The 25,547-nt window shown below is 35.7% G+C and overlaps 1 protein-coding gene across 2 annotated transcripts in view; it reads left to right on the top strand.

Moving 5' to 3' along the window:
* The window catches only part of DLC1 (DLC1 Rho GTPase activating protein), a 231,565-nt gene that overhangs the window by 74,603 nt on the left and 131,415 nt on the right, over nt 1-25,547 (top strand). For both annotated transcript variants that reach the window (XM_080385794.1, XM_080385795.1), the window contains exon 5: nt 23,876-23,909. In XM_080385794.1, the coding sequence (XP_080241920.1) occupies nt 23,876-23,909 (34 nt within the window). The remainder of the gene's footprint in view (nt 1-23,875; nt 23,910-25,547) is intronic.

Genomic DNA, 25,547 nt, shown 5'->3' with positions numbered 1-25,547 from the left:
TTTTTTACTTTTTGATAGGGGTTTTTTGTTGTTGCTTCTTCTTTCTTTTTTTGCTTTCTCCTTTTCTCTTTTTTTTTTATTTTCTCCTCTTTTTCTTTGATTTTCTTTTACTTTTCCACCTTTCTGACTTTTATTCCTGATTTGCATCTTGCATTAAAGTCAGGAAAGTTATTAACACCAAATCTGTATCCACCCTGCTCCAAATCTGTATCCACTTTGTCTTCCCCATGGTCCATCCATGCCTGTCTTTCACCAAATCAGTCCAGGCAAGATCACTGGCATGGTTTTGCCTGTCCCTAGAAGCATTTGAATTAGTTCACTTCTTACATGCAGCTGGACAACATGTCTACCTGCGGCTTGACCAAGGTAGAAGAAATACGAGCATTTATAGCAAACATAGGTATTAGATGTTTTCCAGGCCATGTGCTGAAGACCAATGCCTTTGGGGGACAAGTACATCACTAATAATCGTTGTTTATGTTGTCAGTCTTGTTAGTACTGAATTCAGCTTCCACGAATCCATGTCTCCACTTGCATCTGTGGCTATTTTAAGTGTGTTATCAGATATGTGATTTGGGGGGGGATTTGTGATATCTGAAATAATATGCATTTAGATGAAGAGGGAATATGTAAAACCTCAAGATAGAAAAGCTGTATTAAGGGGAAAGAAACAATGTAATATGTAAATATGCCTTTTGGTGAGAATTTCCTGTGCTTTATTTAAGAAAGAATTTCAGGCTTGAGTCCAAGACAAATAAGAGAACACAGAATGAGGGGACGAAGACAGAATTTGAGTTAGAAGAGTAGTGACAACAGTTTAACCTCTCTACCAGTAGATGGAGAGCACAGGAAAGCAGAAGCATGCACATGAAGGAGGAAAAAACCCTTGCATCAGCTTCTTGTAGGGGGTGAGAGATGAAAGAAGAGAAATGCAGGGATGGGGGGGAACATTGCAAAGTAGGAAGAAGTTGGAAAAACTGGTTTCTGAATTTAAAGAGGAAATTACAACACCTAAATTATCAGCCTGTTGGTAGTGAATAAATATCTAGATTATCTTCTTTCGTGACTTGTACACACTACTCTCTACTCCTGGAACATGGTTTGAAAATGTGGCATGAATAGTTTGCATTACTGGAACGGAAGAAATCCATGTCTGCCTTTTCAAGCACTTTCCAGACACAGACATGCTGTGAGTGACATCATGCAAAACCATTTCTTCTTGTTCTTTACATATGCCTCTCTTGTAAGGAATTCTCTTGCTCCTGCGCTCTCTTTCTCCCTGTCTTTTGCCCTCTCTTTTTCTAGCCCTCTGATATGTCTCACTCAGTGCTTTTTCTCTCTTTTTTTCTTCCCTTTCCTTTCCGTCTTCAAAACCAGGGTGGGAGCAGGGAGCAGGGAGCAAGGGATCTGGTTAGCTCTGTGTTTAATAGTTGAAAGAGCTTGGTTTGGGGTTTTTTAATGCACAAAAATTCCTCTCAGTGAGACATGCCACACATTCTGATCTCTCCCCTTCAGGCAGTTACACACTATTAAATATGGGGTTGGAAATGACACGTGTCTGGAAATACAGAAATGAAACAGCCTTCCACTTTCTGCACTGCATTATACAATGAAGGTGTTGTAAATTGTTAATTGAATGGCATGGGCTTCTAGTTTGTTGGGCTTTCTATAAATAGAAACTGTACATTCCAGTGTGCTGCCCCTTTTTATTTCCTTCAGATTAACTACTGTACTTTGAACCTTTCTGTGTTGTAACATAGAGATTAGCAAAGTTTTTAGCTTGTCTCTTTATTCCCTAAAACATAGCTTGCACTCTGAAATTTTGTTCTATTTGCCTTCTCTTACTGAACCATCTTTAAGGCATTTTTGCACTATCCTTATTTTAAAAAAGAAGTAAAATCCAAGCAACCTATAATGGTACTTAAGGCATTCCCTATATTCTACAACCCAATAAATAGTGAAATATGATTATTGTATATTAAATAATATTGCACACATTACGTAAAGATTAATAGTTAACTTACTGCCATGCAGAATACAGAAAGGCAAACAGGGTACTGCTCAAGATGGAAAGTGATCCTTTGGTCTTCCAAAGTAACTCTGAAATTTTGGGTTAACACTCTGAGAGACAATGTTGTCTGTGTGTGAATGGCACTAGACTGGGAAGTTTATTCTTCCATAGCAGTCTGTCAGGTGAACAAAAACCCCATATGAGAGGCAGCCAGTGAGGAAATATAAGCCATTGAGAGTGAAGACTTCAGTGTGAAAACTGATTAGAGTTTCATTTCAGAGAAAGGAGAGGAGCAGATGATGGAATTAATGTCTCAACAGTCCATGATGCTGCAGAATCCTTACACTCTCTTTACAAATTTGTATACTCTCAGTCCAGCATATATCATGTTGCAGTAGAATAGCCTTAGGAGTGTTCAACACAGTTTACGAGTATTGGTGAATAAATGTAAGATTAGATAAATGTGGGATTAACTATACTGTTTCTTTAAAATGTGATTAATTTCGAAGCACCTTAAATGATTGGATTGGTTCAAGATACATCTCCTTGAAAGCCTGAAGGAACTTTAAGATAGAATATTTAAAATTCAGCCTTTGCTGCAATTGTCAGGTTTATCTAGGAAAAAGTGTAATTAAGTATAGACCTTTCAGCTGAACAGAAACAATGAGATTTTTTCACAATAAATTCACATGGTTGATATGTTGAATGAGCAAAAAGTCCAGCAATTCAGACCTCATTGAAGAATTAGTGAGGTGATAGGCATAGGGCAGATAGTAAAAATAAAACAGAGTAATATAGCTAATTTTATATCCAACTTCCAAACTGTTAAAGCTGAACTATGTTGGCTCGTTGTGGAACTTTGCTACAAGTCACGTGTAATTTTTCTAATTCTTCTTTTGCTGCTTTGCCAATACAAAAGCAGTTCAAGAAAGATCCAATTTTGCTGTTGCCAACGCTGAGTGATGTTTCGACATGCTTAGGGATTTCAGAGTGTTTTGAGACCTCTGTATTCTTAGGAGAGGAAAAAAAGTCTTTAACAGGCTTCCCACATTGTTTAGCGCATCCTGTGGATAATCTCTTGGAAATACAAAAATTGTAAGAAGGGGAAAACAGATCACATAGGATTTATGTTAAGTAAAGATAGAGATATAAGATTTATTTTTAAAAATTCAGAGTATCTGGGTACCTAGAAGCCATTCTACACTTCAAGAAGACACCTAATTGTCCAAATTTATTTTCTTAATGGAGCCACTAATCAATAATTTCTGAAAATTACTAGAAGGACAATTAAAAAAAAAATTAGATATTTAAAGGCAGAAGTAGACAGCTGCTGAGCTGAACAAATACAAAGGACCTACCTGCCACCAGATGCTGTGAATTGCATCTTATGTGACCTCCAGGACTAAGATGATGTCCAGGAAAGGAAGCCCTGTTGCTGTATCTACTTGTATTAGCCCTGTAGCTGAACAGTTTTTACTAAGTTTTACACTTCTGAATTACTTTTGAAAATGTCTTGGTGATACCTTGCCTATGTACTCAATAATCTGACTGTAGACACTGAAAACCTTAACCTGAGTGCTCTTCTACAGCTCCTTACTAGAATGATAAATTCTCCAGGAATTACCCCAGCTAAGGAAGCAGGAAGGCAGAAGAACAAAACTCTTCCTATGATTATTTTGTTACTTGGTCCTGACTGCTCAGAAGAAGGGTAGGGAGAGAAGGAAGGGAGAATGGATGTTTAAATACATACTACAAGTAGGAACTACCTTCTTACAGGTAAAGATCAGGGGAGAAGCACCAGGACAATTTAGCTGAATCTGATTAGGTTTACATCTCAAAATGTGCTGAAAGATGTCACAGGTCTCATTAAATATTTGAATGAGATCTTTTCTCATTTGGAGTTGCCTTTTTCCAAGAAATATAGACAAGCCTAATATTTTATTTTATGTCTTCTGTACTCTTTTTATTTACATATCTACCTATGATTACCTATCACTGAAGATCTTTATTTCATTAAGTATTCCATTACAGCACTGAGGCCACCTCAATGGCAGAAAAAACTTTGCCAAGAAAAAGGACGCCAGGGAGTTATGTGTTCTCCTCCTTGTACTTTTAAGGAGGAAGAACATAATTTCTGCCAAAGGCCTAAGTTCTTCCTTGAAAGCAAAATTCACAGCAAAATTTTCAGCAGTCTAATTGACTTTACAATTACCGTTACTAATTTACAAAAGTCCTCTTTTGTAGGCAACTTGGGCATGTGGGAGTCAATGAGGTTAGCCTTACAAGTACTTTTGAAACTGGGCTGCTCCTCTTTTCCTCTTTTCCTTTTCATGTTCCAAAGGTATTTGCACTTTTCTGAAGTAGTTCTTCTCTTCAGCCATCTGAAAAAAATACAAAGAGTTTTCTCAGTTATGGGCTGTTTATACACACATAGAATGCAGGTAGTTTTTCACACCAAAGTGCTACAACAGAGAATCTCTGATAATTTTTCCCTACCCCACATCATATTTATACAGATATTTTGTTTTTTTTACATCTCGGGGTTTTTTGGTGGGGTTTTGGGTTTGGGTTTGTTTGATTTTTTTGTTGTTGGGGTTTTTTTTGAGGGGGAGGGGGTGGGGTGCGTCCTTCGACACACCTATTGGAAAACGCTTAGCTGATAGATGAGATTATTTGCCAAAGGAATTTTAAGGACTGAGAACATTTGAAGAGTGAGACCTTGAATCACTGAAGCAAAACCTATCTGTCTTGTAACTTTATTCAGAATTTCACAATCCTTGCTAAACTGCAAGATAAGGGCCAAAGGCAACAAACCAGCAGGAGCCAACTCAGAATGTGCCAAAGTTCATACAACGGTTGCTTCAGGCTGAAGTTTGTTGACCCTTAATCACTTGGGGTCATCAGTGGTCCTGCTGCAGGGCCCTGCAGAACGTGAGTCCGATCAGATCTCCTCTCCTGCTGCTGCTGTCCAGGCTACAAGTAGGGTGGAGTGAAAGCTGGGATACAGGAATTTCAAGGCAGCATTTCATGGGTGTCTGCCTGTCAGTGTGCTCTTTTGGACTGCTATCCTTGTGTAACACATGTGTTCTCTAATTCTAAACTTCCTTAATCTCTTGCAAATGGTGTAGGTGGAGTTAATCATAGCACAGGCAAAAGATTCCTTCCAGTTAGCATACCTTTTATGCTTTCAGTACTGTGTTTTATCATTGATTGAAATTAGTGTAAGTACAGTGTACTTACACTTAGTGTACTTACACAGTTTAAGTTTTAAATCATTTTTTCGTCACAGTGATAGCATTGTCAAGAAATGTTCTTTTCCTGTTAAGTCTCCTTTGACTATTACTATTACCTTTAATGACCACATTGCAATGAGTATGCTAAACTGCTGTGAAGTAATAGTGTGAAAGATTGTAGGGAAATAAACGGCATTTCAGACCCTAACCTTGCAAAAAAGATCAGCATGTGAGCATGCATGAACAAAAACATGCTTCTGTCTGGTGGTCTGTGACTTGTATAAAGTAGTAGCTACTAAGGAATATTAATTTAACAATGATGCCATTCATGGAATAATAAAATCCTTAATGAATATTTTTATGGGCTCTATCATACATTTGGGCAGCTCACAAATTTTTACAAATGTAATCTTTATGACAATGATAGAACTTTAGAAAATGTCTCACCCCTACAAGCTAGAGGCATTTGAGTATAGTCCATTCAGCACACAAAATGCATAAAAATGTTTTGAAAATTCTTTCACTGTCTTCAAAAGTTTCAGAATGGTCATTGTATCTTGTAATCTTCTTATATATGAAAGAGGCAAAAGGCAGAGGAGGTGTGAGGGCATAATGGCCTCTGGAGCAGCTGTGTGCTGCAGGGGCTGAGTGTTTGGTAATCTTCAGAACTTGATTATCCTCTTTGAGAGGAAGCTGGAAGTGGGGAAAAGGAAAGGATAATGACAGTTCATGATTCGCTACACACGAAAAGACAAAACAGTTCATGAAGAAAATCTGGTCATTGCTATCACTTAGTAATATCAAAAAGGGAAATTAACCTACCTTTGAAAAGAATCTGTAAGCACCACTGTACTTCTAAAAGACAAAATATTCTAGATCAAAAATATTCTAGATTCTGTATAAGTTTAGGATTATGAGATCGTAGATGCTTCAGAAAACTACTCACAGGATAACATTCACAACTGCAGGTAAAGCTGGAATATGGGAAACTGTATTCCTTCATGCTTTTCCTCAAAAAGACTCTTCCCACATACATCAGCAAAGTTATCTCTCTGACTGTTCAAGTGCTTTCTGTAATGTATTCTTTTGCTGGGTATCTGAAAAAGTTCAGTATCAGTCAGGATCTCAGTGTTCCCAGACTACTTAAAACATTATTTATATGACAGAAATGATAATTTTCTTCTAGTCCCACATCAGTCTGCATGAAGATTCTTGCTTTATACTGGGTTACATTCCTTCTGGTGTATGGGTAATTCTTCTGCCCTGTTTGTACAGGATCTTGCACAATGAGGTTGTGGTCCAAGTCTGTGGCTTTTGAGTTCTTCAGTAATACAAATAATGTTGTCACCACTTAAAAATAGGTTTGTGAAGTGTAAGCATGTCTGATCTTGATGAGAATGAAAGCAAAAATACAAGCAGGCCACCAATATCACCATTATACTTATTTTTTAAATTGTTACAAGCATGCTGTTTAATTTCAGTAACGGTCCAACTTTAAGAAGTTTTCAGCCTAAAGACCAAGGTAAAACAGTTGACACTAGGAGACAGACAAAAAAAGTTATGGAATTATTAGTGATTAAAACATTTTTTAAAACATTTTTTCATTAACTTCTCTTCAAATAACAATGAGCTAGGGACAGCATTTGACATGGGAAGGGACACATAAGTCTTCGAGGAAATAATAGTTCAGAGAAATCTGAATGATTGACTGTACTCGGTAAACTGTGTTTGAGAATTCATTCTATAGCGATAGAGAAAGACATGAATAAGCCAGTGGACAAGGGATCTATGAGCCTGTTTGTCATCCAGGAAAGACGGCACACTGGGAGAAACAAATCAGTGGGGTCAGAATCTCTGTCACAGTAAAGAACAGAAGCTGGGGGTGTAAGAACAGTGATGAAGATACTGATTTGGACTGTGTTAGGTAAAATATGAAGATGATGACTGGCAATTTCCATCTCATATAGGTGGGTGTTGACTATCCCTGCAAATGAAGATGAAAACAACTTCAGACAGTAAATATAATGAGTAATTTGTATTTTGAAGTATGGAAATTACATAGTAAAGGTATCATTTTAGGAACACACACAATACATAACTATAATAGGAAAGTGTAAGTGAAGAATCAAGTAGGAATTTTAAATACAAGACTATTTTTATTGATACAAAACGGACTGAGGAATTTAAATAAATAAAAAGCCTGCATGTATTTTTGTCTAGTTTGATTTTTCTTTTTAAAAGTTCTCTCTCCTAGCTATTAAAGAGTGGCTTTTTATCATTAATCTATGTGAATAAATTATACTGTTATCTTCTTCAAAAACCACACGTCATTTTCATCTACTAGCAAATAATTTTTAAGATTTACTGGAAAAAACCTGTCATGTTTTTGCATTCCCTGCTGTCTTGTGGTCTGACAGTATTATAAGCCAATTCTACCCAAAGAACACTATCAGTATCCCTTCCGAAATGAGAAATGGACTCAGTTCTTCCAACCAGTAAATCACCATCCTGTGTGAATTCAAGTGGAAAATGCAACTTCTTCCATAAAATGCATGGGAAATTCTTTCCTAATTCCCGTTGAGTTCTGTGTGGTTATCTGAAGTTCCCACAGAAGCCATACAAGCTACTAAATCTCTCCTTATTGTTTTCACTGAAGTTCTAGTAGTTCAACTCCTCAAACTAGTAATTACTCTGTTACTATGTTTTTATCTCATGGGCTGTGTATGCGCATGTAAGAAGTTCCCACTGTTGCAAGCGTCTGTGTAGGTCAGCTACAAAGTTCAGCAGTGGGAGCTCTGGTTTTTACCAAGCATTGCTATTTCCACCGCTGTGTCAAACAGACCTGCGCTGACTGTCAGATTCTGAATACTCTGGAACTGACTCTCACTCAGCTGGGCAAGTGTTTTCTCAAATAGTGCAGTTGTCCTTCCATTAAAAGGCAGTACATGAGGAAAATTATACCAGTTCCACTTGTGACTCTCCCAAGTCTTGGCCCAACCAGCTGTTCATTAAAACTGTACTGATCCCACTGTGTTAAAGAGCTGTGTTCTTCACCTGCAGGATGAATCCATCCAAATGAGAGAGACTAGCAAAGTATTGAATTCTAGTATTCCCATTTATTATTTTCCGCCTATTTTATTTTGGACTGAAGGAATTTTAAAAGATTTTAGTAATTTCATTTATAAATAATAGGTAAGTTCTTCATCACAAAGTCTACATAACACAGTTGTAACAATTCCATGTAATAAGATCTTAAATTACTTTGAGAAAATTATTTTTAAGCATTACCGTACTGAGTCAAATAGCAAATAAATTGGTTATCATAAGCTGTAACATGTTAGAAGGCATTTTAAACAGAGTCAAGATTTTTTTTTAACATGGCTCCTCTAACGAAACACTATAGGAAAAATCAAAAGCCTTATCCCCTTCCAATTTACTCTTATTACTCAGGGAGGAGTAGAAGATAATTGTTTGCTGACACCTTTCTATGGATGGCAGCAGGGCATGGGCTTTGTCTTACCATTGGATTTCTGAATTAGATGATAGAAGGCTTTCTAAGCATGAGGCAGATCAACAGCTCACCTCCTTCCCCCATGAGATACAACATGACACAGGCAAGATATGATCCTTACTTGAATGGGTACATTCAGTCAGTTCCCGGGTATCAACTCTTTCAAACTTTATTTCCATAACAGTTTGTAAAATATTGGGCAAGTAAAGCCACTAATGAAGGTGAAGTTGAATTAACCAAAGCAACATCAATTGCCTTAGCACTTGAAGTTAGAAAAGATCAGGGGAAAAGATAGTCTTTAGTGACTGAGGACGAAATTCAATGCTTGCCAAAGTCAAGGAAGGCTTCCCATTGACTTCTCTCAAGTTTAATTACCGAGATTCCTGCACTAAAGCTGTAACATTGTTCAGTGATTTACAAGGAACTATGCTGAGTGATTACTCTGGGAAAAGTTCATTTATCTACAGGTAATATACATTAAATAAATAATCATAAATGGAATTGGGGTTAATTTTATCATTTCATGAGAAGTGAATACTTTCATAGCATATTTTCCATTTCTGCTAAGTAGTTAGGAATCAGCCCAAAGGATAATGAGTGGTTTGATAACTGTATGTAGGAGTGTGGAAAAGATATCTAAGAATGGATAGCTTTTAAGTCTTGCCAGCAAAAGCGTAAGAAGATTCACTTTCTATAGAACACAATTAAAGTTCAACCTTGCAATAACATCCACTTTCATAGCAAAAGGGTAGTTAATTTTTATATGGCTTACTAGAAAAGGTCGCAGATTGGATTAATTTTCAGTTTTAAAACAAATTATGTAAATGCTTTAGCAAGAAGGTTGGATCCATCCTTCCCGCCTGCCTTTGGAAAGGTGTGACCTGGTTGCAGAGGTGTCTCTTGTTCGAATAGTTCCCATGCAAAATCATTTCTTTCCTAGATTATGGGCAGATCAAGATTTGTTCTGAATCGGTGTGCCTGCAACTTTCTTGCTTTAGTTTTTCAGCAAAATAAGAACTAAAATAAAACCTCACACTTTATTTGCTTACCTCTAGACATCAGAACAGAATGATTATCTGTGGCTTGACAAGGGTTTTCGGAGTACAAAAGACCAGCTATGCTTTTTTCTGAAACATCACAAATGGAAATAGGATACAGAGCAGAGAGGACCACTGACATTATGGAGACCCTCTTCTCTGGTGTTTAGCATATACTCTCAGTATTAAATCAGTCTTCAAGAGAACTTTGCAGACACAACTGACAAAAACGTTGATTTTTTTTCCCTTTATCATAATGTCCAAACAAAATATGGCTTTTTTTCTATCTGGCTTATTTAAGTTAATTTACTAAATTAAACCACTGCTCAATACTTATGACCTACAGCCTGAATCTCTCCTGAACATTTTGTCTCCTTTATAATTTTGAGCTGTCTTACAAGAAAGAGAAAAAAAAACCAACAAGGCCAAAAAAGAAAACCTAGGAGAAAAGATAATTACATTATTGAAATTCTTTAACTCCCAGAATACTTAAGTATGTCAAACAACTTGTATAAGAAATACAAATAATAGCAAGTAATAATTTTCAGTACTTTGTAATTAGTGATAGTCTTAACAGAACATAACTTCTATCAGAACACTGAGATTTTCAACAGCAGCCAGAAATCTGTAGCTGCTGCAGCTTTCACACAGTTTCATATGAAAAAACCAGAGCTCTTGCAGATAGAGGCTATCTGCAAGTGCACTTTATAGTAATGAAGTACTAAAGCAGTATCTTGTGTCATATTTCCCTTAGCCTCACCTTCCTAATAACTTATTTGTGGAATTTTCAGCATAAGAGAAAAAAATTCAGGAAACTTGGTGCAGTGTATTTTTTCGTATGCCAGGTTTGTTCTTATGCATACACAAAAAAGTTTCTGTTTTCTCTAGAACTAGTTAAGTGGATGCTTCTAGTGCTAGTATTTCAGGACTGCATTGGGTTATGGCGAGTCAGTAATATCCAGGTTTCATAAGACATATACCAATCAGGAGAGCAAGTGCCAAAATATGTGGTATTCTGTGTGGTGTTTACTAAGCTGAAAGTTTGGATTATTTTGTCCTGTTCAAATGTAGCTTTGAAGCTATGTGGACTTGTAAATGCTGTCACATTCTCACAAACATAGATTGAGTTTGTTCAGACCACTGGGAAATCCACGAAAATTTCTTATTATTACTTATGGCAACACCACCTCCTTCTGCTGCCATTATTTGTTTTATTGATGTCTGTGGAAAGTACTTCAAGACAATCTGCCATATATCTGCAGCATCTGTAAGGGTATGCTTTAAGCCAGCATCCTTTTCCTGCTTGGGTTTCAACTTTCAATGTATGCCTTTGATGCTTTCACAAGAAATTCTTACACTTTGCAGTTCTATAAACCAAATTTAGTACACATAACAGGAGCTATTTCAGCTGCCACAAGTTCCCTGTGTGTCAGCAACCCAAGCCTTTGTCATTTTGGGGACTCCCTGAAATCTCATTGATTCCAGTTTTCACAGAATTTCATCTTTTCCTCAGACTGAGTGCAGAGCTGCTCTTCTGTGTTCAGCAATGTTTGGCATTACCTTCTCAACCAATTTGTACTGCATCTAAAAGATGCATCCAGGTGCCATGAGGAACTCAGAGAAAATTAGTTCTGTCTTCATTCTAAAAACTCTAAGAGAGAAGATGGTTTTGAACTAGATACCCTAGCTGAAAGTGTCAGTTTTAAGGGTTTGGCAGTTCTGAATGATGTCAGTGCAGCCATTTTTCAACTCACTGCTTTTCCAGCTCATACTTCCTCAGCTTCCAGATGAGACTGCTTTGTGAGACAGCATGTGAAATCTTACAAAGGTATGTTATAGTCACTAGTTTCTTCTGGTCCATGTAGCCAGCAATTATATCTGGGAAGGCAAATCAGGTTGATCCCTAGCCTACTGGGTCCTCACTTCTGGCTGCTCCCTTGTTTCTAAATCATGCTAAGCCCAACTGTCAGGGAGTAGGATTTGCCTATGAAAAGTAAATCAGAATGGTCTAGATTTTGACTAGACTAGAAGTACAAAATAATGGAGAAATGAGCATAAAAAAAGGCAGACTGATAAATCTTGATCTAATTTATCTGCAGGTTGGCTTATTTCTTTCTCTCACTCTTTGATACTAACTACTAAAGGTTTTTATGTTTCAGCAGCTGGAAGGTGCTAAGTACCTTCCACTGCTCTCACCACATTTATGCTTATATCAAAACAGGCAAATATAAAATAGAATTTTCATTCTATAATTCTGTCTTTAGAGACATAGCAAGTTTTTGCAACTTGCTTCATACACAGACTACTCCTTCCCCTTTGAGTTCAGTACACAAACATTGAGTTTGAAAGGTCTAAAGTGTATGGGTGGTCAAGAGTACGGCATTCTTCTATTCTTTTCAATGAAAAACAGGCACTATGTAGAAGGACTGGTACAATGTTGTTTTCTTTGTTCGTTGGGTATTTTATTTTCATTAAGCCATATTTCTGCTTACTTCACTGCCAAGACACAAGAAAGAAATTGCTTTTTTAAAAAAGCCATCTACCCTTCCTGTGGCAGCTCTGTAATTTAAATTTACATACAAAACTAGGGACTAATGTGGGTGGATTTCAAATTTTATGTTTATCCTACTCATATGATTCCTTTCACAAATTGTTTTTCATATGAAATACAGCTACTTTGTCAGAAATCTACTCTGACAGTCTGCAGGCTATCTGCTTTCAAAAAAACACCTATTCTTTTCATGTGGTGAAACAGGATTTGTGGCTTTCTAGAGTTCTTTGCACCATCATTAATGGTCAGGAATACTTTTAAATGCTTGTGAAATATTGGTTCTAGGACAGTTGAGTGTGAACATAAGATTCAGTCAAAAGCAGTTTTTTTTCAGAAAATGTTTCATACTTGTAATAGTCTCTTTTAACTAAAACATGGAATAATTCAAACTCTCCTCAGGGGACTGGTATTGGTATGACTTTTGTGTGCTTTTGCCCTTTGGAAAGTTTTGAAAGCTTAGAAACTGTGAACTACATTTTTGTAACATGCCACACAAAGTTTGGGAAAGTTGGAACAATTCAGAAAGAAACTTTACTATTAGGGCATCATCCTGGGGAAACAGAGAGAATGCCCAGAACTTCACAGAATTTGACCTGCTTACTACTCTCAGGATCTGCAGTGTATCTGCCTGCAAGTCTGAGTGAGATTTTCGTGGGAATAGCGTGGGAACACAGACATTGATGAGATACTTCTTGCTTAGTGCCTGAAGAAACCAAAAATAAAATTCAGAACTAGCTAACTAAATAAAGTGATCCTGAAAGAAGACCAATTTTAGAACTCCTGGAAAAAGAAGGAGCTTAAAAGGGCTGTCTTCATAGTAAATATAGCAATTAGTAAATGATTTTATATAAATCCTGGCTTTTAATACTAGACTTTATTATATTTATGCATATCCATATATGCACACACAGAACTGTGTCTTTAACAAAGAAATGGACGCAGCATAGTCAAAATTATGAGAGAGAGAGATCAATTTGAGCCTTTGCTTACTGGAGTAATTAACAAAGTTCCTACTGAATTTAGCAGAATTCTGTTTTGTATCAGTAATGATATTTTTTAAATGAAGTAGAAATGTATCATCTATAGAAAATAATGTTTGGAACTCATCTGAGGTAAATTAATGTCAGTATTGAATATCTGCAATTTTTAAGTGTCCCATGAAAAGAGTTTATAAAATAAAGGTTTTTCAGAGAGAGCATATCTTTCACCCGCTATAGTTAACCATTGTTTGAACAGATAATTATTATACCTGTTAATTAAGATAAAATATGCAGTGTCATTTTTATGATGTAAGAACCTGTTTCTAATTTAACACCTACTGATTCCAACAATCCAAATCTTAGAAAGAAATGATCTAAAACACAGAACTTCTTACTGGAAAATATTTTGATATCAGAATGCAAACTCCCAAAATAAATAGCATGCTAGATGATTTACAGTAAAAAAAACTTAGTAATTGTAAGAAAAAAAGTGTGTATATGTTCAAAAGTTAAGATTAATTGGCTTTCTATGTTTTAATCTTTTAATATACTAAACTTTTATACATATTATGTAGAAAAGCCTACCATAAAACAATCAGAATACTGTGCAGAATACTTTTTTCTAGGCACTTGAAGGCCCCCAGGCATCCCATTTAATGGCAAAGCATTATTGTTTACATTTTAAAGATAAGAAAAATTAGGTGTTTGTAATATTTGTAACTGGAACAAAGATTGTCCAGCTAGTATTCTTGTTCTAATACCAGATCATTACTATCTCCAGTGGTCTTACTCTAAGAAAAGTAAAACCTAGTCTGTCATCTTAACCATGCAATAAGCTCATCCTGACTTTAACCTGCAGCATATATGGCTGAACTTTAAGGTGGTGAATGGAACCCAGAATCCCTTGCAGTCAGCTGCAAAACAGGCCTCCTTCTTCCCAGGCTTTTAAAATATGTTGGCAGCCTGAGCAAAACTACACAGATGTATGAGTACTTCTATTGGTTTCTGGATTTTTATGACATCAAAGATACTAGCTTGACATATAGTATCTGGGAATGAAATGGGATTAACTGCACAAAGACTGAAGATTTGTAGCATGTGTGTTGGCTGTGCTGATGTCTGTCCATGTAAGTATGTACTATGAAATGTCAGCTCAGATATTACCAAGTTAAGCAAGGTGTTGCAAGATCCTAAAGAAATGTAGTAGGAATTGGTCATATCACAAACCTGGAGTAACACTCTTACTGGTAATACTTTCAGCTGCAGAAACTGTATGGCAAATGTATGATGTATTTCTCCGGTTTACTAATTGTACCAGAGGAACCAAGGTTTTGGTTATATGAGCAAAGGAAATTTGATACTCAGTGTGACCAGAACTTAGATATTAAAGTAAAAATGCTTACAGTTGGGTGGGGGTCTCAAACAACAAAGGGATATTTTAACATAAAGAGTATTTTAGCATAAAAAAGTTGTGCAGATGAATGTTCCATTTTCCGAAGAGGTTTTTTGGGGACTTGGGGTATTTTTTAGAACATTCATTGTGTTTGGATTAAAAAAATCTACTTTGCATCATTTCCTTAGGCCCTTCTAAGAAACAAAGCTCACGTTTCTTTTCCCAGTGATAAAGAAACTTCTCATTTTTGCTTGCTGAATATTTGTATCTATTTATTGTGTCTTTCGGAAAAAAGGGGAGTTGATTTCATATAACCAATATCTTTCCAATATTTTTTTTGAATCACCTTGAAGGAAACAGATGTTCTTGAATGAACTAAAATACAAGTTTTCTTACTTTTTCATTCAAAAGATGTCTTCTTGTCTTACTGCCTCTGTCACCCACAGCCTTGACAAGTGCTTAAAGGTCAGCACACTACTTGTGCAGAGAGCACTCAAAAGAACTCATTTCATTTCAGCTGTCTTTCTATTGGGTGATCTACAGAAATACTAACTTAGTAAGGTCACAGTACTGGTGTTTGATTTTTAAGTTCACGCTCACTATGGACCTATGCTGGAGCATGAACAAACTGATATTCCAAAAATATGGTCAAATAAGCAAAGGAAATCCAGTTAGCATACTTTAGTGTTTATTCCTCTCCTTTCTACCTCTTCCTCCCACCCAAGGCAAAGCCACTGTCTTTGTGTGTGCTTCTACTCCTTGCCATTTGCTTTCTCCTTTTAAAAGCAAATAATGCGGTTTAAGTTGATCTTTATTCCTCTATGTTTTAGTAAACCAAGAAGAAATGAAATTATCACATTCAGCTACTGACTTGGTAATAATTTAATGAAATGCATTAATTTGGCACTTACTCTATTATGTTCACCCATGCTACCTTCCAGAGTTAGATACACTTTTTTCCACAATGAAACACCCCACTGACTTTTCTAAACCTGTCACTGGTTCTGTCTGGCATGCTACCTGCCTCCACCTCTCCACCTCATGATTAGCATCACTATTATGTGACTCTTCATCTTTCTGAGCAACAAACTATGATGTTCTGCAGAAAGTAGAGGTTTCATCATCACGGAAGATATGTAGTTTTTTAGTAATTTATTCTTCTATGCCTGGAATAAAGCTCAAAATCAAGAGCCTCCCTAAGGATCTGCTTTTGATCTTTTCCCACGTGGTCCAACAAATAATATCAGTAATATCAGTGACTGAATACACGAGACTGTGAGCACAAAGATTTGAGCCAAAACATACATACCATGTTTTAAAAACTAGTTTCTCAGGGTTTGCTTTTTTATATTGAAAGAGAGAAAGACAGCGAGAACTCAGCTATTGTAGCAGCTTGCTGCTGCTAATGATGGGAGGAGTAGCCAGCTGGGATTACCTACAGAGATTCAAAAGAACAAACACACAGAATCAGTGTTAGTAGGTGTCAATAATTGCTGCAATGCTCTACACCTGATTTTCTTTTCAGAACATAAAGCTGAACACAGCGAGGTCTTTGTTGACCAGCTTAAGCACCAATCTTTTGCATACAATGATATTCAAGAAATTCAAATATGATTTTATTGTTGGTAATCTCAGTGAGATCTGAATCCAGGAGATGAACATTAGTGGAATTCAAAAATGTAGGCAGCAATCAACCATTGGATTTGGGCTGACCTCACAGAAAGATCATTAGAATCAGATTGCTCAATTCCATATCTGATGATTTGTATTGCTAACATTTTTCTCAGTTAGCTCATGAACATCCAGCTTCTCTATTACAATAGACTCTGGTACTTGCAGCGATGGATGAGCTTCCTGATTTTCACATCTGTACCCTTCAAAATTAGTAAGTGACTTGCTTTTTTTTAAGATGAAGGGCAAAGGGGTCCTCTGTTTTCTTTGAGGTGACTAGGGAAAGACAGGAATGGTATAATTTTTTTTTTTGTTATTTTTTCCCCTTTTACTCTGCAAGTAGGTGCTCAAAGGTAGTTGGTAACTTTGAATCATGTAACAAATTTTACTTTCTGTCATCACGTGATTGAAAGACTTTTTTATTTACATGAAATATGGACTTATTCTAAGGTTGCAAGTTCTATATGCAAGGAGATGAGAAAAGACTGAAATCACCTGGGATTCCTGTCAGCCATGTAGAAGCATTCCCAAGATTTAAGGGCTTTAAGGCAAAATCACATTTGTAGACATTACATGATGCCGAAACAAATGGGAAACATGAGTCTGTAATTCTCTTTTACTGCTGCCTTATAGAGCTGGGTGCCCTCTGGTTCTGAAGTAGTTCAGTTTTGCCAGTGTTTTAGCGTTTATTGATGTGTTTATTATTGTAAAAGGTTTTTATAAGATAAACATTAGCTAAACAAATGACTTCTGAGCTTGGGAAAAAGCTCTCTGTGTGTAAATGAACCCTAATAGAACCTCTGGTGATTGATGAAAAGCATAAGCACTCTTGGGGCTGCTCCAGTTCTAGAGGTAGTGTGTCAGATCTCAGCTTTGGTGTTAACATTCAAGTTATGTTTTCTTTTGGGAAGAGATACATATGTTTGGTGGAACTGGAGGAAGCACAGGTTTTGTTGTTACCAAAAGCTATACAAATGTTCCTTAACATTAAACTAAAATTTAACTGACCTCTCTTTTCAAGCACTGTATGTCCACCCCAGTAATTAAAGAGCAGTTCAAGTGGAAGCAGAGTTCCTTATCTGCTGAACTCCTGGGGAGTAACAAAAATAAGTTTATTTTACACATTTGTTTTCATTCCAAGTCCTAATATGCAAATAAGATGAGGTCTAACAATTGCTAGTTTTAAAAACTCATAATTATGTTTAACAAAATATGTGATGGTATCTCTTGGTATGTAGGAACTTGTAGCAGCTGCTCTGAAGACTTTAGCATCCCTAAAGAGAAAGGACTTAATTCTATATTATGGCCAAATTCTACTTAATGGACAAGCTGAAGACAGGCTGTTGTCTTATCTGTCATATAAACCAGCTGTATGTGGTCCCGACAGATTTCAGAGCATTGGGAGCTTACCCTGATCTATGGGAAGTCTATAATAACACCAAACAGGGCACAAGACAGTTATTCTGCATCTTTGTTTTGCACTTCCAATCCAACAAAAGTCACTCTCTGCCAGCTGAATGATGAAGACGCAGGAAGTTACTAGACCACCCCAAGTGCAGGCTCTTGGCAAGTGCCTCATGGAAGGAGAACTTCCAGCCATCCAGCACTAACGAGAAGGCGTCTCTGTGCATGACCTCAGTGGCATAAAGAGGTTCAAGCAAACAGAAATATCTAGTCAGAAAACAAAGTAGTTGGGGAGAGCATACAACTGTTTGGAACATATGCAGGCAAGCGTACAGCTTTGTACTTCCACTAAGACTAAATTCATAAACTTAGCCAAAGACCTCTCAATGTGACATTAATTTCTTTTTAAAATTGAGTTAATTGATGTAGCTTTGTTGTTGGGTGGATTTTAATTGCCTTCTGCTCTACTTTAAGTAATTGCAATCTTTAGTAAAATGAAAGACCACAAAGAAGAAAGACCTTGCTAAATTCCCCTTCTGTAGATGGTCTGTCCTGAAAGTCGGTGGGTTGTTGGGGTTTTTTTTCTTCTTTCCTTACCCAGATTTTTAAAATAATGAAATCATAAAAATCATGGAGAACTGAAAACCTACTTTAAAACTTACAAGTTTAATAAAATAATGTTTTGTAAATAATTCTGAATTATAAACTATTCATTCTCTGTTTTTCTTCTGCATTATTGCTCTGATTTCAGTTCAGTGCTAATACCAAAAGATTACTTTAAATTAATTATTATTTCTAAAAAGGTTTTCTATATGTTTACTCTCTTAATCTGATCCATTAACAGAAAATACTTTGATTTCAAAAAATCAAAACTTTCCAGTAGAGAGATATTAATTTAAAGTTTTGTTGCAATGAAGATACAATGGAGGACATTTCTGGTTCTGCACTGCAGTATTTTCCTAATTTCAAACTATGAATGATCCCGGATTTTTTTCTTCTGTAAAATAGCCCAGTTATTTTTAACTGTTACTTATCCAAATTAGGAAAACCAGAGCATACCTTCAAAATAAAATAAAATGTATATTTAAGGACTCCAGTTGATACAGGACGTACACTGTTGGATCAGAAATTAAATAATGCTTAAAATTTGTTTTCTGTCTAAGCATTGTCGACCTCAGTTTTCAGGTACAAGATCGCTCTTGTTTACTGCTGTAGATTTCTCTATCATTCAGTTCATTAGTCCTTCCTTGCTAATTGTATATTGTGTTGCTATTACCTCCTTTCTTGTCAGAAGCTCAGTAGATCACTCTTCTTTAGAGGTTTTTAGATTTTTGTGTGTTTTGATCATTTGAGTAGAAAGGAGACAACAGAGATATATTATGGTATACATAGCTATTTCTGGCCTTAAAATCAATTATCCCATTTAAAAACTAAATATAACATTCATTTTTATGTTTGAAAGATTTGTAGGTTGGTGTCTATTTTGCTTCTAATACAATATAAAGTTTTTTAGAATAGGAATGTGGATTTGGTCTTGAATCATTTCAGTGAAAAACACAATTATTACTAACATTGTTTTGCATAAAGGAAGCATCCACTAAGCTGAGAATTTAGAACGTGATTTTTGATTGCAGGAATAAAAGGTGATGACCATTAAAATGCTTCCAAAAATAAGTGGGGAATTTGTAACAGCTTGAGCTCAGCAATTGCAAGTCACCTGCTCACAATTATTATGAAGGCTGGTTTTTCCCTTTCTAGTCAAGTACCAGTATGCTAATGCTTGTCCTGGAGTTTTCCCTTTACCCTATCTTCACAGGCAAAATTGTAAAGAAATGCTTGCAAATCAAGATGTATCAGGTCATTAGCAAAGAAATTTCCCAGCACATCTATTCAAATGCATACTTGAAAAAAGCCTGAATAGCTGACAGCCATCTGTGGTGGAAGGGCTTTATAGAATATCCATCATGGCTGGATGGCAGTATTGATATGTGATTCACATAATGCAAAATGCACTTTTTCTTCTGCAATTAAAAAAAAAAAAAAAAAAAAAAGCAGAACTACTATTCTGGGAAAAAATGTGGATTTAATGGCTTTAAATTAAAGATGCTCTGTCTTGTTTGGAAAACTGAAATGTAGAGTGACTCCAATTGGTTCATGAGATACTGCAAAAATAAATAATGTCACTAGACCTTTATTTCAGAAATTGTATGCTACATGCTCCCGTACAGTAATTTGCCACTTTATACAAACCTTTGCCATCTAGTGTAGTTCTTTGCAGACAAATCAGTTGTTACAGAGCTGTTAGTGTCATGTGAGCGCAAGGAAACAAAAAGATAGCTAATTTTATTCATAATGGCTTTGGTTTGGAGTCAGTATTAAAAAAAAACATATAGCATTGCACTACAGTTAAAGGAGAGCCATGCTGTGTTCAAGTCAAACTCCGCGTGCCTCAGCTTTTTACAATGGCAGTCTTGCAGCTCAGCGCACCCTCACTGCTGCTTCCAAATGCACTCTGTCCTTTTGGCAGATGGTGCCTCCCCTTTTCATCACTAAAACACTGCACACATCCATGGATTATACCACTTGTAATCTGAAAAGCTCTAGTGCTAATGTTTTAGCCCAGCTCAGAGGTGAAATAGGTGAATTTTGACTGTAATGGAAGGAAAGTAATTTTGGGAGATTCTTTCTTTCCTCTTTTCACAGCGAAGAACTGCACATGTCCAAAACAAATGGTTGCTTTTGGAAATCATGGGCTTTTTGTTTGTTTGGTTGGTTGTTTTTTTGTTTACACATTTAGTTCTCTTTCCTGTTAAAATATTCTTAAAAGCTCTGGAAAAAATAGTTATTTTCACTTTGGCCAAACAAAACTTTTAATTTCTACCAAAAAAATATTTTAAGTTCTGATTTATCAGAATTTTCCACCATCTTCTTTCTTGCTAGAAGACAACTTTTCTGTCTAATTTCTAATGAAATTCTAAAGCAGTGGTTATTTAACCCAATATTACTGGTAAACCTTTCTGTCCAAGCAAGGCAAATGCAACTTTGAAGAAAAATGTCCAATATAGCATTTTACATGCATTTTAATGTCATATTTGCAGACAGAATATATACAGAAAATTAGTTGCAGTACTGTAAGCATGCATACAAAAAAATTTAATATGACATTTCCAGTAAGATTTTCATAGGTTAAAAATCAAATTCTCTAATTGAAAATAAAATCCTGAGTATATTTCAGTAATGGTCTGTTACAGATTTCCTCTTTTTTTTTTTTTTCTTTTTTCCCTCCCCCTTGTTTTTCTTGGTGCTCCTAAGAGCACATACCGTTAAAAATATAGAGAGGAGCCTGACTTTGGGGGGTGTTTGTTGAAATCTCTGAAGGGGGTGTAAAAAGGGCATGTGCCTGCTTTTTTTAAAACACGTGACCTGATCATGTGGAAATTCTTAGTCTAGTTCTTTAGTTTTGTAAGAGGAATGAGAAATAATGCAAAGTTACAGTGAACCCATCTGGCCAAGCAGGAAAATCCGGTTTAATTGCTCCGTTGCCAGAAATGTTAAATCACTTCCTGGGAATGCGGTTCATTTGGAACATATGGAACTCATTGGAAGGTCTCCAGTGAATTCAAAACTGTACTGAAGATGAGAGCATTTCTCATAAGTAACAATCATGTTTTCCCACCGGGCAGCATGTAAGCAGTATGTGTAGCTGTATTGACAAAAAACTAAACCAATAGTAGGACTGTCTGAGATCTTGTTGAACAAGATTCACTCGTGGTTTGCTTAATTTTAAATTTTTAAGAAATTCTAACTGTGTTATTTTAGGATTCTTTTTCTCAGCCCTTAAGCAGCAATAGAACATCCTGACAGATTTTTTAGCTCATTTTACATCTTGATTCAGCACATTTACATGCTGTTTAGAAAACAGACATATTTAAAAGTATCATCCAAGATGTCTTTGTTAGAGTGGATTCAAAATTTATAAGTATGCCCCAGTACCATGTTCTGAGTAAAGCATTCCTGTATTTGCAATCTTTACAATGAGAAGAGTATTGATATTCTTTGAAAAAAAATGTTTCCCTTTCTGTTCTAAACAAAAGATTTTGCTTTCATTAACTTGATGATACTATAAGGGCGTTTTTAAAAGGTAATTTCTTTATTCTTTTTTTACTTGGATTCACATCAATTTGAGAAAACATTTGGTTCTTGGAAAATACTAATATTTTTTTTTTTTTTTGCAATTAATCAATAAGACCAGATCAGAAAAAAATAATTCTTTCAATTTTAAAAACACATGAAAGAAATGGAACCATGTTTTCCTGAAAAAGTAGGCTAATTCTGATATCAAGAAGAAAAGTGAGGCAATAAAAAGAAATGTCTGTATTTACATAATGCACTATGGGGAACCTGGAGCAGTGAAAATGGTGGTTAACAGGTAGTCACCACCATATCAGGCCCTTTTCCTAATTATTCTAGGAAAACTTATATACTCTCTCTCTTTACAAATTTCTCACTTTACAAATTTCCCTCTCAGACAGACAATAATAGTGAATCTGGGGGATTCTTTCTTATTTTATTATTTTTCTTAGCCAGTGTAGCCACTTAGGTCTGGGACAGAGAAGGAAATTATATATGGATTTTCAAAATTCTATCAATTATTTTTTAAAAGAAATCTATACGTGATATACTTTTTCTTTCTTTGCAACTGATACCTTGATTCATTCTGTGATTTTGTTGTTTCTTTGGCATGTTAACTTTCTTGTCTGTGGAAGTTAATGTTTTCGTAGCATTGCTGGAGCAAAATGGTTCTTTTGAACAAATATTTGTTTGTAAAAAGCAAGGAAAAAGGCTTTTCAAGCAAGGCGCTGTTGTTTTGAATAATATTAGTCTGATGGTACAATGTTTTGGATGTCATACTCAAGCAACAGATATTTAACTAGTCAGAGTATAGGTGAAACAAAGAATCACAAAATAATTCTTATGGCTATTATCAATCTGTAAGGTATTTATTAATGTATATTATCTAAGACATGTTCTATTTAAAATTTTGTAGAAAATATCATCCAGGAAATGCTATACAATAGTATTTTATATAGCAGGACAAATCATATGCTGAAATTAAATTTTCAAAGTCTATTTCAGGAACTCAATAGAATGTCTGAAACTGGTTGGTTTGTTTTCTGTCCATCACTCCCCTTTCCTTTTCTGTGAAATGTGCAGCAGGAAAATCTGCTGAACAAAGGCTAGACAGACATAAGTGAAAGGGATGTAATATTTATACCTTAACTCACATGGCAGTTCTGCACACATTGCATACCCAATCCAATTTCTCATCCAGCCTGTCTTGCCTTTATCATATCTGCACGTTCTTTAATTCTGTTTATATGTGTGCCATATGAATTCCATTTTACTATTCATTCACTCTATAACCTACTTATTTTAGGAAAAATTCACTCAGAAAGTTCTTCTGCTTTAGTCTGAAAGAAAAGCATAAAATGAAAGATTTTACATCTGTTAAAAAATAAAAAAATCCAAGTCCAAAAAGAATTACAGCAAGTATGAAAACATTTCCTTTACTTGCCTCTGAAAAAATTGTATAAAAATTAAGAAAGTTGTATGTTACAGAATAACATACATTTGAGCCCAAATCCTAACTATATGGAGTCAATGGTACAACTCTACTTGAGTTCTGCAGAAGATTTGGCATTTTAGTCTCATCTTCAGCCACACAGGTTTTGTTTTCACTCCTTCAGAATTTAGTAATTTCCCTGTGGAATTTTGTGGGCATGTACTCTAGGATGATTATTTCAAAATGCGATCATTGGAATGTCTTATTAACTCCATCTCCTCCCTTCTTTGCTAGTCTTTTTTTTTTTTTTTTTTTTTCTTTTAACAGTAATTAGCATCATAATAAATTACAAGACATTCAAATGAGAACTGTATTTTTTCTCTGCGGAGTGCTTAACACAGTGAGACCTTGGTTCTTTCCAGGCTTTCCGGACACTCATAAAATCTGCCTTAAGATTTTATAATGTTTCACTAATATTCTTATTTTTTTAATAGTGATATTATTGAATTTTTTTCTTTCAGGCTATGCCAGTTATTTCAGAGAAGGAGAAGGCTGGTAAGTAAATATTTACTTGTTTTCTCATTTCCTTGTATTTGTTTTGTGGAATAGGGTGTTACTTAACTAAGTGATAAAAGACACTTTTCAACTGTGGCGTTAGGAATGTGTAGGATTACAGACCTGACGAATGTCCATGTAAAGGTTATTCATTGTTTTCTGAATAGGACATTTTCTCTTTCTGAAAAGCGGTCCAGCTTTCTGTGTCATGCTAATAAACATGTTTGAAACTACCCCACGAAGTACCCAGTTGAATTGCAGCTGGCCCTTACACTTCAGTCGTCTTCTAGATACTAACTTGTTACTTGATGTAAAAATCTATTTGATCTATTTGATGTCTTGATTAACAAACATGAATTCCAATGGGTTTGTTCAAGTCAGTGGAATTTGATGACTTTACTGTATGTCTTTAAGTATGACAGGAAATTTTGGTTATCTGGAGTATTTCACTGGAGATGATAATTTTTATTTTGGCTAAATACTTCCAGAATATTTTAAGGTTGTTTTTCTAGTCTTTTCTGTTTACGTATGTTTTCTGAACACTATATGTACTTTGGTGTTGGTATGTGAAATCTATTATGATTGTCTGTTAGACGCTCAAATGTGTGTAATTGTAGTAAAAATTGTCGTAAACACTAGGGAATGCTGCTCTTAGCACTATAGATTTATAGAATCTCTGTTGGCTTCTTTGTCATTTATTTCAACTGACAGTTTGTTACTGTACTTCCAATACAGCTTCAAAAATACCTTGAAATATCAAAATGCCACCTGGTATTCCAATATATGACTGTTTTTTGTTGGTGATGTTTTCTTGTGTTATCCTGGTGCAGTTGATTTCTTTTCTTTTGCTCATTAAGGGAGAGGAATAGGTCAAAAAAACATTTTTGAGAAAAAAGCCACAATGCTAATCAGTACTGTAAAAGCTATGGAGTTGTCTGGTCAGGATGTTGCTATTTTACCTGTTGAAGTTCATAAATAATTCCCAAACTGTAACACATATTTAATAAGCATTTTCTTTATTGATATCACCTGTGGTATTATTTGGTATTTCTTTTTCATGTTTATGTTTGGCCACAACCTTTAAATTATGTCCACATATGCAAACTGCTTATAACTGGCCCTACTATTTGGACCTAACTGCAAATACTCTGTCAAGCAGCCATGCAACATTATAGGGTTTTGTACGTATTTAGCAATTATGTACTGTACAAGATTAAAAAGTACCCCGAAGTCATTAAAAAATCTTCAGGGCATAGAGGTGTAATGACCCCAGTTTTATACCAGAGGAATAGACGTGCAACAAATGGTGGCTACAGCTAACAACTTGTAAAATCAGAAATAAAACTCAAAGCTTTATGCTTACTTCTTCAGTGTCAAAACTGCCAATTATGTCAGTGCTGATGATGGTATGAAATAAACGTGGTTTTGATGTATGCTTTATAACCTGTATATATGCATACGAATCTGTCCCTCTCTTCCTGCTCAGACTTCAGTGTTATGTTCTTTGTAGACAGCATTATATTTAATACTAAAAATATTAGGTGGCACTTCATGCTATCTGGAGTCAGTTTGCTGACACTTCCATGTACATGAGCACAAGCTAGACTGAATGGAAATGTGGTTGCCTTTTAACCAGTT

Source organism: Falco punctatus (genome assembly GCF_963210335.1).
Source record: "Falco punctatus genome assembly, chromosome: 1".
In the NCBI taxonomy this organism is placed as follows: domain Eukaryota; kingdom Metazoa; phylum Chordata; class Aves; order Falconiformes; family Falconidae; genus Falco; species Falco punctatus.
The sequence above is the reverse complement of the archived record's forward strand: the minus strand, read 5'-3'. Positions and strand labels throughout refer to the sequence as shown.